General features: G+C 45.1%; 1 protein-coding gene across 1 annotated transcript in view; it reads right to left on the bottom strand.

The window, feature by feature from the left end:
* Nucleotides 1–5,955: 5,955 nt before the first annotated feature.
* Nucleotides 5,956–19,298, bottom strand: part of CACNG4 (calcium voltage-gated channel auxiliary subunit gamma 4) — an 89,994-nt gene continuing 76,651 nt past the window's right edge. Inside the window, exons 3-4 of the mRNA XM_082272114.1 lie at nucleotides 12,617–12,757; nucleotides 5,956–7,079 (exon numbers count right to left, since the gene is read on the bottom strand). Of these exons, the coding sequence (XP_082128240.1) occupies nucleotides 6,544–7,079; nucleotides 12,617–12,757 (677 nt within the window). The 3' untranslated portion in view covers nucleotides 5,956–6,543. The remainder of the gene's footprint in view (nucleotides 7,080–12,616; nucleotides 12,758–19,298) is intronic.

Genomic DNA, 19,298 nt, shown 5'->3' on the forward strand with positions numbered 1-19,298 from the left:
ATATTGGAGACCCTGTGTTTTGGTAGTTACCTGTAGAGGGCACACTACAGATCTGGTATGAATGGAGATCCATAGCTTTCTTAGAAACCATAATATAGTATAATAATCATATTCTCCTTCCACCTAAATGATCCACAGCGTAGAGTACAAACCTTGTTGCAATAAGTAATGAACAATAATAACTTAGAACCTGGGCACAGTTTTGAAGTAATAAGGTTATTTAAAAAGAACAGTCATGAAAAAAGTCTTAGTACAAAATTGGTAAACATTGCGTGAATAGGGATTAGATATGTAAGATTTAGGATTTGCCTATACAGTAAACCCCCGCTCCATCGCGGTTCAGTTTTTGCGGTCCCGGTATATTGCGTTTTTTTTTGTAATGTTATTTTACTATATAAATCATTAAAAATGAAATATTTTTGTGTTTTCCATAGCTCTTGCTCTGTCTCTCAGTATCTTTTATGTGTTTAAATGAGTTTCTATTGTTTTAAAAGTGTGTTTAAAGACCTTAAAATGCTTTTACACGTACAGTGACAGTAAAAGAATCATGCCTACAATGCATTTTAATAGGGTTTTTCTATTTCGCGGATTTTCACTTTTCGCGGCTGGGTCCGGAACGTAACCCCCGCAATGGAGGGGGGTTTACTGTATTTTTTAGGTCTTTATTTTAAGGCTATAAGGGCTCATTTACACTTGCTTCAGAATGTGGCATTGGACACACTTTTTTTGAAAGCGCTCTGAATGCCAATCAAAGCTCCTGTCACTAAATAAAAGTATTTCCTTACAGTCCTGTTCACACGTTGTGCTTGCTTTGCCTCAAAAAATGATACCCCATGTTGTTTTCTTGGTGCTTTAAAGCAGTGGTCCTCAGGGCCCACTAACAGGCCAGGTTTGCAAGATAACTGAAATACATCCCAGGTGATATAATTTGCTGCTCAGTGATTGCAGTGCTCTAGTCTGCATCTCCCCAAGGTAATACTTAAAATCTGGCCTGTTAGTGGGCCCTGAGGACCGGAGTTGAGGACCACTGCTTTAAAGCATCTCCAAAGCCTCCATAGAAGTCCATTACAATCCTTGCTAACAGCATCTGCAGCCAGGGCCAGTGCTACCACTAGGCAAACTAGGCAGATGCCTAGGCTGCACTGCTGCCTAGAGCACAGCCACGGCCGCTGGTTTGTACTGTTTGACCTTGACCTACAGTAGTCCCTGTTGTTGTATGTTTTTTTTTTTTTAAATGCCTGGATCTTTAGGACCATGCAGACAGCTTGTTCTGCTTTCCCTATTGGCTCCAATGCCTGGAGCTCAATATGCTACCACCCTACCCTCTTTCAACATATTGGTCAATGGTTTCTGCTACGAATGTGTGATCGGCCATCTTGTGCATACATGGTTGAAATATGGGTCTTGGACCGGATGAGTGTCACACACCAGATGGGGGACTGTTGTGGGCGGTGCATTCTCTTCCATGGGGAGTATATACAGTAGGGCAGCTTGGCAGGTCATTTGGCCTTTTGTGGAGGCACTTGTGGTACTAATGAAATGTGAGGGGTTTGCGCTTAGGATCACTTGGTGTCAATAAATATAAATATTAAATGTATATGATATAAATAATTAATAACTACCCAAAATAATAAGCTGCCGCAGGTATAAAAGGTGGGACCTTTCAAAAATTTAAATAACTATGTACCTGCGCTGCTTGTGCTTGGACACCAAATAAATATGTGTCAATAATAAAGTGCTAGTGCAAAACTGTGCTAAGTGCAACTATAAATCATGTGCATACAAATCAAGTGTGACTGAACTAAATATCAACAATAAATATTGATTATAGATAATAAAATTCAATAAATCAATAAAAACATTCCATATGCAAAAAAGGAAAAAAATCTCATATACACCAAAAATATATATATATAAAGAGTTCATAGATTTCTATAATCTTCATCCAGTAATCTTAAAGTGAAAGTCTCTGTGCTTATCCAAGTGCCTCGTGCTTAATAAATAAATAATAAAGTGCCAGTGCTCAGTCCAAGTGAGATAGTGCTCCCCTCTTGGTTCCCCACTCACCAGAAGCTGAGTATGAATTCGTCTTATCAATGGTCCTATGGAGTAGGCACCACTATAGATCGTCAGCAGAAGGAGGGCACTGATCCACTGCCCCACACTCTATCCAGATATTGCTCCCCCAGTTCATGCAAAGAAAAGGGCCATCATCGTGTAGTATGTTTATCCATTTATTATCACGCAACATAAAATTACACTTACACTGTGTAGGGAAACAATCCGCCTTGTGCAAACCCGCGGGACGCCAAGCAAATGGCCGTGCGTTCCACCCGCGTAACCGGAAGTTGGAAGCCGGAAGTGGTTGCAGCCGGAAGTGACGTATTACGTATTCGGACGGCTTGACGCGTTTCGCTCCGCCAATCAGAGCGTTATCATAAAAAATAAATAACGCTCTGATTGGCGGAGCGAAACGCGTCAAGCCGTCCGAATACGTAATACGTCACTTCCGGCTGCAACCACTTCCGGTTACGCGGGTGGAACGCACGGCCATTTGCTTGGCGTCCCGCGGGTTTGCACAAGGCGGATTGTTTCCCTACACAGTGTAAGTGTAATTTTATGTTGCGTGATAATAAATGGATAAACATACTACACGATGATGGCCCTTTTCTTTGCATGAACTGGGGGAGCAATATCTGGATAGAGTGTGGGGCAGTGGATCAGTGCCCTCCTTCTGCTGACGATCTATAGAGGTGCCTACTCCATAGGACCATTGATAAGGCAAATTCATACTCAGCTTCTGGTGAGTGGGGAACCAAGAGGGGAGCACTATCTCACTTGGACTGAGCACTGGCACTTTATTATTTATTTATTAAGCACGAGGCACTTGGATAAGCACAGAGACTTTCACTTTAAGATTACTGGATGAAGATTATAGAAATCTATGAACTCTTTATATATATATATTTTTGGTGTATATGAGATTTTTTTCCTTTTTTGCATATGGAATGTTTTTATTGATTTATCGAATTTTATTATCTATAATCAATATTTATTGTTGATATTTAGTTCAGTCACACTTGATTTGTATGCACATGATTTATAGTTGCACTTAGCACAGTTTTGCACTAGCACTTTATTATTGACACATATTTATTTGGTGTCCAAGCACAAGCAGCGCAGGTACATAGTTATTTCAACTTGTGGTACTACCCTTTGCTTCTTTCCTTGGATGGGGCAGTTGGACTGGCAAGCCTGTCACAGCCTTGTGTTCATTTAGGGGCTGCATACGATCTCTGTTACTCTGAGGTTTTTTCTTCACAGATATTACATTGCTGACTGGGGGGGGGGGGGGGGGGGTGGTTTTGCAAGTAGCTGGGCTTGCCTATGGTGCAAAATAGTCTGGCACCAACCCTGCCTGCAGCGTGGCTTTTATGCAGCTTTAGCTTAGCTTTGTTTTGGAGGTATTGCAGGTATGAGATATCCCAGGATGCACTGGGAAACCAACAAGCGAATCGGAAAGAAGTCATCAGCAGTCACTTCCAGTTCATGTGTATATATTCTGGGAGTGTCTGGTGCATTCGCCATATCTGGTGTGCAGCGTGGAGCAGCAGGAAGGTGAGTGGGGTCCATACTGGAGTGGAGCAACAAGCAGATGGCACACGTGGTGTGCAACATGGGAACCACTATAGCGAATGGTAAACGGAGCCTGCAGAGTGAGGACTGAGCTGCAAAGGATCAGCAGAACTGGGGGACCGGAGCAGGAGAAACTTGCAGATGTCAAACATGGTGAGCAGCGTGGGTGGAATATAGCGGGTGGTGAACGGGGACCAGAGAGAAGAGCATTAGAGAGAGGAGGATCAGACTGGCGGGTTTTACTGAGTGGGGGTTCAGAAAAGCTGGCAGTTGCTTCTGAGTGTGGGGGGGGGGGGTCAGCAGAGCTGGGGGTTACTACTTTGTGGAAGATCAGCAAAGCTGGGGGTACTACTGAGAAAAGCATCAGCAGAGCTGGTGGTACTACTGAGCAGTGGATCTGTTGAACAAGAGTACTAATAGGCTGGAGATCTGCTGAATGAGGGTACTAATAAGCTGAGGATCTGCTGAGTAGGGGTACTACCGATCAGGAATTTTACTGGGCCCCTTTAAAACAAATAGAAAATCTACAGACACAGGGCATTTTTCCAATCTTCCGGCTCCATGTACACGGGACGTTGTTAAAAGTCCCTCTGAATGCTGGAATTTTTAGGACGTTTGAAACGTCCGTTCGGTCACGTTTGTACCCGCGTTTAGCGGGCGTTTAGCGGCGTTTGCGGGCGTTTGCATTTAGAAGCGTTCCTAGAGGTCAAAAAAAATTATTCCCTTTAAAATGGAAAAACGCGAACGCTAAACGCGGGTCATCGCGTTCGGACGCGTTAGGACGCGTTCAGACGCGTTAGGACGCGTTTGTGCATTTGAAACGCCGGGAAACACACGTTCGAACGCAAATAATTGCGTTCTAAAAACAGTCCCTGAACGCAACTGCCTGCAAATGACTGTAAATGACCTGGTGTACATGGACAGATAAGATAAAGTGTAGATGGGTTCAGGGGCTTCTGAAAAAAACGCCCAACTGCTCCTAAACGGCCATTTCCAGCGTCCCGTGTACATGGAGCCTTAAGCTTAAAAAAAGCATCACAGAAGCATCAAAAACACATAAAAAAAAAGCATGTTAAAGTGGTAGGCGCTTTAATGTGTGTTAAAGTTGAAGCAAGTGTAAGTGAGCCCTGTCCCTTGTTTTAAATTTTTACCTTTTTATTTTGTCTCGATATTTATTTATTTCCTTCGCATTTTTTATGAGCCAAATAGGGGCAAATCTCACTTATAATATGATCTATAATTATTGGGTCACTTGGATTTTCTTGGTTTTTATAAAACAAAGAAATACATTATATCAAGACTTAATTCTTTTTTACTTTTCTCTAACGTTATGTTTTAGACCCCATTCACATAGGGGCGACATTACTTGCTGGGGCGACCTGTGAAGTCGCGGTGCACATGCACGGACTTCATATCATTGAAGTCAATGCAGGTCGCCTCCAGGTCGCCCCAAAGTAGTACAGGACCCTTTTTCTAAGTCTGAGCGACTTGTGTCGCTCCTATTAGAAAACGGGTCCTGTGCTAATCAATGGCAGACGACCCACCGCGACTTGTCAGGCGACCAAGTTGCCTGACAAGTCGCGCTAGTTTGAATGGGGTCTTATGCATTGTTGTTGGTTTTGGCCTGAGATTGTTTTAATATTTTCATTTTGCAGATCATGCATGAAATTGGCCCATATTTTGTTTTTAACATTGTTCACGTAACAGTCAAAGTTCCAAACAGTCAGGTCAGAATCCAAAACACGGATACAAAAGGCAGCGCCGGGGTCAGCGGTCCAAGTCTGTGCCATTTCCTTCCAAGACCGGGGAAGAGAGGGAGGAAATCAAGTAAGCTAAACATAAAATCCACAGTGTCTGCCTTGGGCCACTCGGACAGATCAGCACTTTAGTCTCTCCATCATGGAGGGAACATTTTGCGGTTCTAGATTGCTAATATGTCGACAGCAAAACCTTTTCCCAGTGCATCACGTTTTAAATATACCATGGATAATCCATAATAAGAATGGGTGAAACAAGTATGTGTCACGACTCCGATGCACTCTTGATGGCATTTTCATTCCATCAACTAATCTTGATGGTATTTTCATTCTATCAACCACTCTTGATGATTATTTCCATTTTATCAACCATTCTTGACAATTATTTCCATTCGATCAACTACTCTTGATGGTTATTTCCATCCCATCAACCACTCTTGATGGTTATTTCCATTCTGTCAACCACTCTTGATGGTTATTTCCATCCTGTCAACCACTCTTGATGGTTATTTCCATTCTGTCAACCACTCTTGATGGTTATTTCCATCCCATCAACCACTCTTGATGGTTATTTCCATTCTGTCAACCACTCTTGATGGTTATTTCCATTCTGTCAACCACTCTTGATGGTTATTTCCATTCTGTTAACCACCAGTGTTAAGTGGAGGCCATAGTGGTAGATTTGCTTTGGAGCTTCTAATACAATAAAACAGGGTTGGCAATATAAATTCAACATGGCTTATTCTGGCAAAAGGAGTTGAGGGCAATTCCACCCTTACTTCTTTACCAAATGTTTCAGTGTCCAGCAGAAACCAAGTGTTGGTCATCAATACGTTTTCTAACTGGAATTTCCTGTGTTCTTCACGACACAAGAAACCAAAAAGTGCACAGCTTTTTTACTTTTTTTAAGGAAGAAATAAACAATGAACAGTCTACAAACATTTGGTTAGGAGTACACATATCCACTTAAACTGTCTTCTGGGTAGGGGAAGTACTGAGCGTGACCTACCCATTCTTCTTCTTTACTCGATGGCACTTTCATGTAACACTGTTTTAGAGTTTGGTGGCACCATTATGGTTATCTATCCATGAATGTCCACTTATAGCTTTCCTTTGTAAATAAAATCCTCACCACACCAAGAATCCATGATCAAACCGGGGTCGTCCTTCGATTAACCACATTGATGTTAAGACCTTCCTTCAGTTCTTTCTGGAAACAGTTGTGGACTTGCATGAAATTGCCGTCCATGTCCGGGTTAAAGCTGGCCGCTGTGGTGATTTTCAAAGGTTCCCTAGAAAGTGTGTACATAGAAATCTCGCCCATCGGGATGGTTGTGGCATATTTAATTCCAACCGGGGACACCTCCCGAGAAGGAGAAGCTTCCGTGGAGCGAGAGCTGGACCTCGACCTCCTTCTACGGTACCTGTAGCTTGGCATCCTGGCATATGGAGAAGATAATGTCTTAAGAAATTCCCTCTTCGACTTAAACCTGATCTCTTTGTTCCTTTCAATGTAAATGTTTACAGCCAATACTCCTATAGTCTCAGCCACGATGAAGGACAAGGCCCCGAAATAGAACGACCAGCCGTAATTGTATTGGTTCTTTTTATCCTCGTCTTTCTTGTCGCTGGGGTCCCCTGCATTGCTGGAGATGTACACGATGATGCCAATGATGTTGCTGAGCCCTACAAGAGGTACAGAACATTGTTACATTTATAAAACTCGAAGATTATATAAGGCATAGCTTTATGAATGCTATCGCTAGTTATGAAATGCTGGTTGCTTTTCATACCTAATGAGGAATGACATTGGATGGCTGTAGAGCAGTGGTTCTCCAGTCCTCAGGACCCACTAACAGGCCAGATTTTAAGTATCCCCTTGGGGAGATGCAGACTAGAATACTGCAATCACTGAGCAGCAAAATATATTGCCTGTGATGAATTTCAGTTATCTTGCAAACCTGGCCTGTTAGTGGGTCCCGAAGCCCGGAGTTGAGAACCACTGCTGTAGAGGCAAAAATTCGCTAACCTCTACTATGAGAGAAGAAAGGCTCAATCTTTATCTATAGCAGCCTTTCTCAACCTGTTCAACACAGAGGAACCCTTTCTGGTCTCAGGGAACCCCTGATAATTACTAGAACTACAAGTCATGGTACATTAGTGTGATGGTCAGTGGGAAGAATGCTTCTTACACTCGTGGTCACTGGGAAGAATTACCGTCTTACAGATAGCTGAAAAGATCAATGGTGTCAGTGAGAGGCAGAAATTTCTCATTGCTCAAGGAACCCTTCGTGACCTCTGGAGGAACCCTAGGGTTCAATGGAACCCTGGTTGAGAAATCTAGATCTTATAGTAATGGCATTGGATTTCAAATCTGGAAGATGAGCTTAGGTTCTGCATTGGCCTTTTCTATGAATAAGTCTCAGAAGGTTCTCCATAATTCATGTTGTGGAATAGTTAGTCGGAGTTAGTCACATGTTTTAGACTTGTTACAGAAGAAGATGTGGCCAACTACTACTAACCTCTTCTGTGAAGTTATCAGTCCAACGTAAATAAGAACATGTTCCAGTATTGATGTTGGCCACCTTGTTTGCCATTATGATGTCAGCAAAGACTGGGCCTTCTAATGTGATCCCTTAGCCCTGATTCATTAAGGAGAAGGTGAACTTTTGACATCCTTAAGTGGACTTAAAAAACCCAAAAAGGGTAGGGAATCATCAACATTGCCTGTGACCTCCCCCCACCTGATCTTTTGCCCATTCTTTTACTGAAAGAGCAGTTGATGCTTAGAATAGACTTCCAGCACAGGTAGCAAGTCAGTCAACAGTGAGTGGATTTATAAATGCTTGGGACAATTATACATCTATACTCAATATTTATATGTTATTATCAAGTGCACAAGTGTCCCCACAATGAATTTCACAGCAGCCAGATGAATCCACAATGCCCCCTGGTGGATGTTAACCAAATTTAGTCTACGTCATCCAGCACTTTATAGCAAACAGTCCCTTATTCCCCAGGTGTGTGTATATTCAATATCCCAGGCTCTTCCCAGATTCATTAACCTATATACAAATAAATGGGTCCAATAGAGCTTTTATTCTCCAAACTGTCTCCGTGTCTTGACAAAGTCAATTGGACGAAACGTGTCAGAAAGTGACGTCAGGCCCGAACCGGAAATACCCATTCTGCCACCTTGGAAATTGGAAGTTTGTACCTATTTGCTAATATAACTATTACTGGTCCAAATAAATGATTTTTAGTGGGACTTCCTGCACTTCTGGCTTAGGGCCCTTACCCCGGATGAGACCTTCCGTCTACCACACTCGGAGTTGGCTTTTTTTAAATGGGTAGCTGTCTCCAAACTGGGAGCTCTGAGCGATCCTCGGACCTGGGTTTATAATAACCCTGCATACCTGTGTAGTCAGCCAGTTTGCAGGCGTGTAGCAAAACCCAGACACATGATTGAGAGTTCTGAATAAAAACTACAAAATCTGGAGAAAGAGACAAAAACACAACTTTCTCCAGTCAGAAATGATAGTTCTGAACCTCACAATTTTCCTTAATGCCAATCCTGTGTCACATTTTCCTATATTCGTACAGTGACAGGGCCTCCCTCTATCAGACATGTTAAAATGTTCCTTAGTCAAAATTGTTGTATGTCATTGTAGCATTGTAGTCTCAAAGTGTTACTAAACTCAGGACTCTGCATTCACTATATCTGGTCTCCCCAGGACTCTGCATTCACTATATCTGATCTCCCCAGGACTCTGCAGTCATTATATCTGGTCTCCCAGGATCTGCATTCACTATATCTGGTCTACCCAGGAGCCTGCATTCACTATATCTGGTCTCCCCAGGACTCTGCATTCACTATATCTGATCTCCCCAGGACTCTGCATTCACTATATCTGGTCTCCCCAGGAGCCTGCATTCACTATATCTGGTCTCCCCAGGACTCTGCATTCACTATATCTGATCTCCCCAGGACTCTGCATTCACTATATCTGGTCTCCCCAGGACTCTGCATTGACTATATCTGTTCTCCCCAGGACTCTGCATTCACTATATCTGATTTCCCCAGGACTCTGCATTCTCTATATCCGATCCCCCCAGGACTCTGCATTCACTATATCCGATCCCCCCAGGACTCTGCATTCGCTTTATCTGGTCTCCCCAGAACTCTGCAGTCACTATATCTGGTCTCCCCAGGACTCTGCATTCACTAATTCTGGTCTCCCCAGGACTCTGCATTGACTATATCTGGTCTCCTCAGGACTCTACATTCACTTTATCTGGTCTCCCCAGGACCATGCATTCACTATATCTGGTCTCCCCATAACCATGCATTCACTATATCTGGTCTTCCCAGGAGCCTGCATTCACTATATCTGATGTCCCCAGGAGCCTGCAGTCACTATATCTGATCTCCCCAGGACTCTTCATTCACTATATCTGGTCTCCCCAGGACTCTGCATTCACTATATCTGATCTCCCCAGGACCCTGCATTCACTATATCTGGTCTCCCCAGGACTCTGCATTCACTATATCTGATATCCCCCGGTCTCTGCATTCACTATATCTGGTCTCCCCAGGAGCCTGCATTCACTATATCTGATCTCCCCAGGACTCTGCATTCACTTTATCTGATCTCCTCAGGACTCTGCATTCACTATATCTGACCCCCCCAGGACTCTGCATACAGTGTATCTGATCTTCCACAGTACACAGAACATGGAAATGCAATTATTTTTAAATGAACTGCTAAATATATTTTCTCAGCAGTATATAGCAGTCTTGTGACTTCTATCAGTGTCTGGTTAAAGCTTGTAGGAGGAGTTTGCATTTACCTCTGACTGTCCTATGAGGCTGCAGGACCCCTGACCCTCTGGACAGTGCTGATTGGCTCTGTGCTGATCATATGCACTCTCCCAAGAAAACGAAAACTCTCTAGTAATACACACCAAACTAAGCATGTGCAGCTTGTTCCCTAGCCTCTGTTCTATCAGGAAATATATTGGGGACAGTGGAAGAAGGGGGGGATCAGAGAAGACAAGATCAAACAGCTTTATTACACAATGCAGAGGATTAACCCCTTAGGTTCCACAGTAAGTATAACAAGCATGTTTTACTGCATATACACACTGATTTTACTGTTGTGGATTTAGTAACATTTAAGCACTAGTTAGTATGCAGTAAGTGTGATTTCAGCTTGATGAATCAGGCCTGTGGTCTATTTTATATCCTGATCTTTGTGATTTACAGTGCCTTGAAAAAGTATTCACACCCCTTTTCCACATTTTCTCATGTTACAACCAAAAACGTAAATGTATTTTATTGGGATTTTATGTGATAGACCGACACAAAGTGGCCATAATTGTGAAATGGAAGGAAAATGATGAATGATACAAATAAATCTGTGAAAAGTGTGGCTGCATTTGTATTCACCCCCCGGACTCAATACTTTGTAGAACCGCCTTTCCCTGCAATTACAGCTGCAAGTCTTTTTGGGGATGTCTCTACCAGCTTTGCACATCTAGAGAGGACATTTTTGCCCGTTCTTTGCAGAATATCTCAAGCTCTGTCAGATTGGATGGAGAGCGTCTGTGAACAGCAATTTTCAAGTCTTGCCACAGATTCTCAATGTGATTTAGGTCTGGACTGTGACTGGGCCATTCTAACACATGAATATGCTTTGATGTAAACCATTCCATTGTAGCTCTGGCTGGATGTTTCGGGTCGTTGTCCTGCTGGAAGGTGAACCTCCGCCCCAGTCTCAAGTCTTTTCTTCTAAGATTGTCCTGTATTTGGCTCCATCCATCTTCCCATCAACTCTGACCAGCTTCCCTGTCCCTGCTGAAGAAAAGAATCCCCACACCATGATGCTGCCACCACCATGTTTCACAGTGGGGATGGTGTGTTCAGGGTGATGTGCAGTGTTAATTTTCCGCCACACATAGCGTTTTGCTTTTAGGCCAAAAAGTTGAATTTTGGTCTCCTCTGAGCAGAGCTCCTTCTTCCACATGTTTGCTGTGTCCTCCACATGGCTTCCCCCAAACTGCAAACAGGACCTCTTATGGCTTTCTTCCACCAATGGCTTTCTTCTTCTCACTCTTCCATAAAGGGCAGATTTGTGGAGCGCACGACTAATAGTTGTCCTGTGGACAGATTCTCCCACCTGAGCTGTGGATCTCTGCAGCTCCTCCAGAGTTCCTATGGGCCTCTTTGCTGCTTCTCTGATGAATGCACTACTTGCCCGGTCAGTTTAGGTGGATGGCCATGTCATGGTAGGGGCCCGGCCGGTTAGTTTAGGTGGACGACCATGTCTTGGTAGGGTTGCCCGGCCGGTCAGTTTAGGTGGACGGCCATGTCTTGGTAGGGGCCCGGCTGGTCAGTTTAGGTCGACGGCCATGTCTTGGTAGGGTTGCAGTTGTGCCATACTCTTTCCCTTTTCCCATGATGGATTGAACAGCGCTCTGTGAGATGGACAAAGCTTGGGAGATTTTTTTATATCCTAACCCTGCTTTAACCTTCTCCACAACTTCATCCCTGACCTGTCTGGTGTGTTCCTTGGCCTTCATGATGCTGTTTGTTCACTAAGGTTCTCTAACAAACCTCGGAGGGCTTTCCAGAACAGCTGTATTTATACTGAGATTAAATGACACACAGGTGGACTCTATTTACTAATTAGGGGACTACTGAAGGCAATTGGTTCCACTAGATTTTAGTGAGGAGTATCAGAGTAAAGTGGGGTGAATACAAATGCAGCCACACTTTTCACAGATTTATTTGTATCATTTATCATTTTCCTTCCACTTCACAATTATGGCCACTTTGTGTCGGTCTATCACATAAAATCCCAATAAAATACATTTACGTTTTTGGTTGTAAAATTAGAAAATGTGGAAAATATCAAGGGGTGTGAATACTTTTTCAAGGCACTGTAATTCAAGATAAGGTTGTTCATTTCAAATAACCTGACCGTATTATTACTATCCTTTCTGAGTCTTTATTATAACTCTAGTTTGAAATATATATATTTTTTCTTTTGTTTTAACAGAAAGCAGTGTTGTAGTTTTAACTTTTACTTGAGAATTTTTTGAGTTTATCAGATCAGAAAGACAAGCAGGGAATTATGAGAAGGGAGTCAGCAGTGGCGCCCTCTAGGCACAGAATCCTGTATTGTCTGTTAGATATTTCCTGTGTATGAATGGATGCTTACCGGCTGCCACGAAGAGTATCCCGGCGCTGAGGATGATGTTATTCCTCCGATTATAAATCCGCCCGGCGCCAACGCACAGGCCGCCCAGTAATAGCAGGATAGTGCTGAGGATGGGGAAGACGCTGGAGGCGCGGACAATGCCTGGGGACAACAATACAATGATCAGTGACCGGGAAGGACCTCACATTTTCCCATTACTGGCAAAAACAACATTCTGATTGGGTCATGAAATGCAAAACCTGCAACCTTTTATCCTTACAGCCCAACTCCAGCTAAAAGTATTTTGCTGTGGATAGACCATGTGAGGGGGTCAGAGCCTCTGTTTGGTCCTTATTTCATCCGTATCTCTATTGGGGTGATTTTCGCACCACTTTCTGTCAGATAAAAATCTATATTTAGCAGAGTGAGGAAGGGATGGAACTCATGACAATGTTTTTATTGCTGTTGGTGTCTTCTGTTAGGGGCAGACTGGCAACTTTCGGCCCAGTGGGCAGTACAAACCAGAGACCCATGGGTGCCTCTTCCCACTCTCTCGCTTCCCGGCCTCCTCCTGATCCCCATTCCAAGCTGAAGCTCGGCTCCAAATACTCTCTACTTACCGGCTGAATCCGGGTTCCCAACCTGGCCAGCAGGGGGCGGTTTGGGGGAGCTGAGACAGCTTGGTTGGGGCAGAGGAGTCTCCAGTGGGACATGGAACCGGCCTCTACTCAGACATAGTTTACACCAGGCATGTCCAGCCTGAGGCCCGGGGGCCGCATGCGGCCCAGAACCGCAGGCAATGCGGCCCACTGCCCCCTGACAATTTTTATTTTTTTTGCTGGGGAGGAAGAAAGTCGGTTCAGGGCACGGCCACAGCGGCTTCCAACTAACTGTAGGCAGAGGCTGCCTCGGAAGGGATCATCCTCTAGTTGTGTTAAATTAGTGCTGGGGGGGGGGCAGCATCGCGGGAAGGGAGCGGCAGCGTTTTATTACTTATATACCTTAACTATAGTATATATTTTATATGCGGCCCGAGAAAATTTCTCTACACTCAATGTGGCCCAGAAAAAGTTAGACACCCATGGTTTACACCATCCATGCTGGGGGGGAGGCCTGTGTTCTGTCCTTGTCTTCATCCCGCACTCAGTAGGTCAGTGGTGGGGACTTCTCTTCACCAGGAATCCTTTAGGCATGTGTGAGGCAGAAGCGGTGCATCAGAGTGGCCCAGTGGGCAATTGCCCCCCTACCCCCTGGCCCAGTCCTCCCCTGCAAAAAGCACCCCCCTCCTATTTTTTGTAGGGGGTCAGGAAGTTGAGGATAATCTCCCTCATGGAGTCACAAGCAAATGTGTGGCTAGGTTTAATGACTGGAGTTCATCAACTTTACCACAATAGGGGGTCCCTCTTAACCACTTAAGGACCAGGCCTATTTCTGACACTTGTTGTTTACAAGTTAAAAATCGGTTGTTTTTTTTTTTTGCTAGAACCCCCAAACATTATATATATATATATATATATATATATATATTTAGCAGAGATCCTAGAGAATAAAATGGAGATTGTTGCAATATTTTTTTATCACACCGTATTTGCGCAGCGGTCTTCCAAACACAATTTTTTTGGAAAAAAATTCACTTTTGTGAATTAAAAAATAAGAAAACAGTAAAGTTAGCCCAATTTTGTTTCTATAATGTGAAAGATAATGTTATGCCGAGTAAATAGATACCCAACATGTCACGCTTCAAAATTGCGCACGCTCGTGGAATGGCGACAAACATTGGTACTTAAACATCCCCATAGGCAACACTTTAAAAATGTCTACAGGTTACCAGTTTAGAGTTACAGAGGAGGTGAAATTATTGCTCTCGCCCGAACGATCGCAGTGATACCTCACATGTGTGGTTTGAACACCGTTTACATATGTGGGCGGGACTTGTGTTCGCTTCTGGGCGCAAGCTAACGGGGACAGGGCGCTTTCATTTTTATTTTTTTTTTCCTATTTATTTTATCTATTATTTTTTTTTAAAAAATTAAAAATTTGATCATTTCTATTCCTATTACAAGGAATGTAAACATCCCTTGTAATAGAAATAAGCAGGACAGGTCCTCTTTAATGTCAGATCTGGGGTCAAAAAGACTTCACATCTACGTATCAAAAAAAAAAAAAAGTAATTGTTTTTTCATGATGAAAAAAAATTGGCTCTTTAAATGCGTTGCTAGGAGACGACGTTTGACGTCGCTCCGGTCCTCCAAGACCATAGAGTCGAACGGGGGGGCCATCTTGCCCTCACTCGACTTCCAGTCTGTGAGGAGCGCGGACCGGATCATTTTCCCCGCTGCCGGTGGGTCTAGTAAGCGGTGAAAATGACCGGGAAGCGGCGGGAGGGGGGCACCTCTCCCGCCGCACTGTAAGGGTGATCCCGCGGCAAATCCAGTCAAGTTCCTCCACCCCAAATTCGCTCATCCATGTCTTTATGGACCTTGCTTTGTGCACTGGTCCAAATCATTTGGTGGAGGGGGGATTATGGTGTGTGGTTGTTTTTCAGGTGTTGGGCTTGGCCCCTTAGTTCCAGTGAAGGGAACTCTTAACCACTTAAGCCCCGGAAGATTTTACCCCCTTCCTGACCAGGGCCTATTTTGCGATTCGGCACTGCGTGACTTTAACGGACAATTGCGCGGTCGTGCGACGCTGTACCTAAACAAATTTGACGTCCTTTTTTTCCCACAAACAGAGCTTTCTTTTGGTGGTATTTGATCACCTGTGCGATTTTTTGATCATGCGCTATAAACAAAAAAGGAGTGACAATTTTGCAAAAATAACAATATTTTTCACATTTTTTTTATATGAAATTCCCCCCCAAAAAAATTTAAAAATCAAAATTTTTTAACATTTTTGGCCAATTTGTCTTCTGCTACATATGCTTGGTAAAAAAAATCACAAGAAGCGTATTTTGATTGGTTTGCGCAAAAGTTATCGCGTTTACTAACTAAGGGAAAGATTTTTGTCATTTTTGTTGTTTTTTTTTTTTAACGAGTAATGGCGGTGATCTGCGTTTTTTTTTTTTGCGGGACTGCGACATTGCGGTGGACACATCGGACCCTTGACTGACATTGTTGACACTTTTGGGGTACCAGTGACCAGTGGCGTCACTAGGGTTGGTGTCACCTGGTGCGGTAAAACATGGTGTCACCCCCCCCCTATATTTGGGCCGGGCAGCAGCTCAGCGTTCAAGTTTTTTGAAGCAGGTTGCGACGGTCAATAAGGCCTACAGGATAGCAGGTTAGGCACTTCCTAAAGGCTCAGTCCCTAGGAGCGGTAACGGATAATGGCTGACAGGCCATCCTGCCAGACCCAGCAAAAATGCAGCAGTGATCCCTCTGGTTATACGTTCGCTTCCTCTGGGTTAACCAGGCTGACTTTGGTCAGTAGTGTAGCCCATCTGTACCCTGGCAGTGACACAGTCTTTCTCTCTCTGGTGGTGCTGGGAAGTGTGGCCCTCTCTCTGGTAGTGCTGGGCAGTGTGGCTCTCTCTGACTAACCCCAGCACAGTCCTCTTTATGGTGGAGCACTCACTCCCTCAGCTTTTTCCCAGGTTCCCAGTCCTCAATCTCTCCCCCTAGCAGAGTGCATTCTGGGGGCTGTGGTCTGCTCCCTGTGGACAACAAATGGGGCCACCAATCTTCCGGGACTACATGTCCCATGATGCCCCCTAGTCTCTTCTGATTGGCCCTCCGCGGTGGCCAGCGTGAAGGGAAACAGACCGGGCAGTAAGCTGGGCGGCAATCAGATGAGAGCCGCTCTCTCTTCTCCTGCACTGCTGACAGGAGAAAAGAGGGGGGAAGTGGGGAAGATAAACTGACAGCCCGCAGATCGCTACCTGTTCTCTGGTGATTGAGCGAGGAAAAGAGCCTGTTGTCACTGCTTAATCATACCTCCCTACTTTGTGTAACTCAGTGTAGGGGTAAGGAAAGGGCAAAATTCCTCCCACATACAAGAGATGGTCAGAGACTACAGACATGATACAGGAGACAGACAGAGACTGCGGACATTATACAGGAGACGGTCAGAGACTGCGGACATTATACAGGAGACGGACAGAGACTGCGGACATTATACAGAAGACGGACAGAGACTGCGGACATTATACAGGAGACGGACAGAGACTGCGGACATTATACAGGAGACGGTCAGAGACTGCGGACATTATACAGGAGACAGACAGAGACTGCGGACATTATACAGGAGACGGACAGAGACTGCGGACATTATACAGAAGACGGACAGAGACTGCGGACATTATACAGGAGACGGACAGAGACTGCGGACTTATACAGGAGACGGTCAGAGACTGCGGAAATTATACAGGAGACGGTCAGAGACTGCGGACATTATACAGGAGACGGTCAGAGACTGCGGACATTATACAGGAGACAGACAGAGACTGCGGACATTATACAGGAGACGGACAGAGACTGCGGACATTATACAGAAGACGGACAGAGACTGCGGACATTATACAGGAGACGGACAGAGACTGCGGACATTATACAGGAGACGGTCAGAGACTGCGGACATTATACAGGAGACAGACAGAGACTGCGGACATTATACAGGAGACGGACAGAGACTGCGGACATTATACAGAAGACGGACAGAGACTGCGGACATTATACAGGAGACGGACAGAGACTGCGGACATTATACAGGAGACGGTCAGAGACTGCGGAAATTATACAGGAGACGGTCAGAGACTGCGGACATTATACAGGAGACGGTCAGAGACTGCGGACATTATACAGGAGACAGACAGAGACTGCGGACATTATACAGGAGACGGACAGAGACTGCGGACATTATACAGGAGACGGTCAGAGACTGCGGACATTATACAGGAGACGGACAGAGACTGCGGACATTATACAGGAGACGGTCAGAGACTGCGGAGATTATACAGGAGACGGACAGAGACTGCGGACATTATACAGAAGACGGACAGAGACTGCGGACATTATACAGGAGACGGACAGAGACTGCGGACATTATACAGGAGACGGTCAGAGACTGCGGACATTATACAGGAGACGGTCAGAGACTGCGGACATTATACAGGAGACGGACAGAGACTGCGGACATTATACAGGAGACGGTCAGAGACTGCGGACATTATACAGGAGACGGACAGAGACTGCGGACATTATACAGGAGACGGTCAGAGACTGCGGACATTATACAGGAGACGGTCAGAGACTGCGGACATTATACAGGAGACGGACAGAGACTGCGGACATTATACAGGAGACGGACAGAGACTGCGGACATTATACAGGAGACGGACAGAGACTGCGGACATTATACAGAAGACGGACAGAGACGGCGGACATTATACAGGAGACGGACAGAGACTGCGGACATTATACAGGAGACGGTCAGAGACTGCGGACATTATACAGGAGACGGTCAGAGACTGCGGAGATTATACAGGAGACGGTCAGAGACTGCGGACATTATACAGGAGACGGACAGAGACTGCGGACATTATACAGGAGACGGACAGAGACTGCGGACATTATACAGGAGACGGACAGAGACTGCGGACATTATACAGGAGACGGACAGAGACTGCGGACATTATACAGGAGACGGTCAGAGACTGCGGACATTATACAGGAGACGGACAGAGACTGCGGACATTATACAGGAGACGGTCAGAGACTGCGGACATTATACAGGAGACGGTCAGAGACTGCGGACATTATACAGGAGACGGTCAGAGACTGCGGACATTATACAGAAGACGGACAGAGACTGCGGACATTATACAGGAGACGGACAGAGACTGCGGACATTATACAGGAGACGGACAGAGACTGCGGACATTATACAGGAGACGGTCAGAGACTGCGGACATTATACAGGAGACGGACAGAGACTGCGGACATTATACAGGAGACGGTCAGAGACTGCGGACATTATACAGGAGACGGACAGAGACTGCGGACATTATACAGGAGACGGACAGAGACTGCGGACATTATACAGGAGACGGACAGAGACTGCGGAGATTATACAGGAGACGGTCAGAGACTGCTGACATTATACAGGAGACGGTCAGAGACTGCGGACATTATACAGGAGACGGTCAGAGACTGCGGACATTATACAGGAGACGGTCAGAGACTGCGGAGATTATACAGGAGACGGTCAGAGACTGCGGACATTATACAGGAGACGGACAGAGACTGCGGACATTATACAGGAGACGGTCAGAGACTGCGGACATTATACAGGAGACGGACAGAGACTGCGGACATTATACAGGAGACGGACAGAGACTGCGGACATTATACAGGAGACGGACAGAGACTGCGGAGATTATACAGGAGACGGTCAGAGACTGCGGACATTATACAGGAGACGGTCAGAGACTGCGGACATTATACAGGAGACGGTCAGAGACTGCGGACATTATACAGGAGACGGTCAGAGACTGCGGACATTATACAGGAGACGGACAGAGACTGCGGACATTATACAGGAGACGGTCAGAGACTGCGGACATTATACAGGAGACGGACAGAGACTGCGGACATTATACAGGAGACGGACAGAGACTGCGGACATTATACAGGAGACGGACAGAGACTGCGGAGATTATACAGGAGACGGTCAGAGACTGCGGACATTATACAGGAGACGGTCAGAG

The sequence above is a fragment of the Pelophylax lessonae genome (assembly GCF_965119305.1).
Source record: "Pelophylax lessonae genome assembly, chromosome: 11".
Classification (NCBI taxonomy): domain Eukaryota; kingdom Metazoa; phylum Chordata; class Amphibia; order Anura; family Ranidae; genus Pelophylax; species Pelophylax lessonae.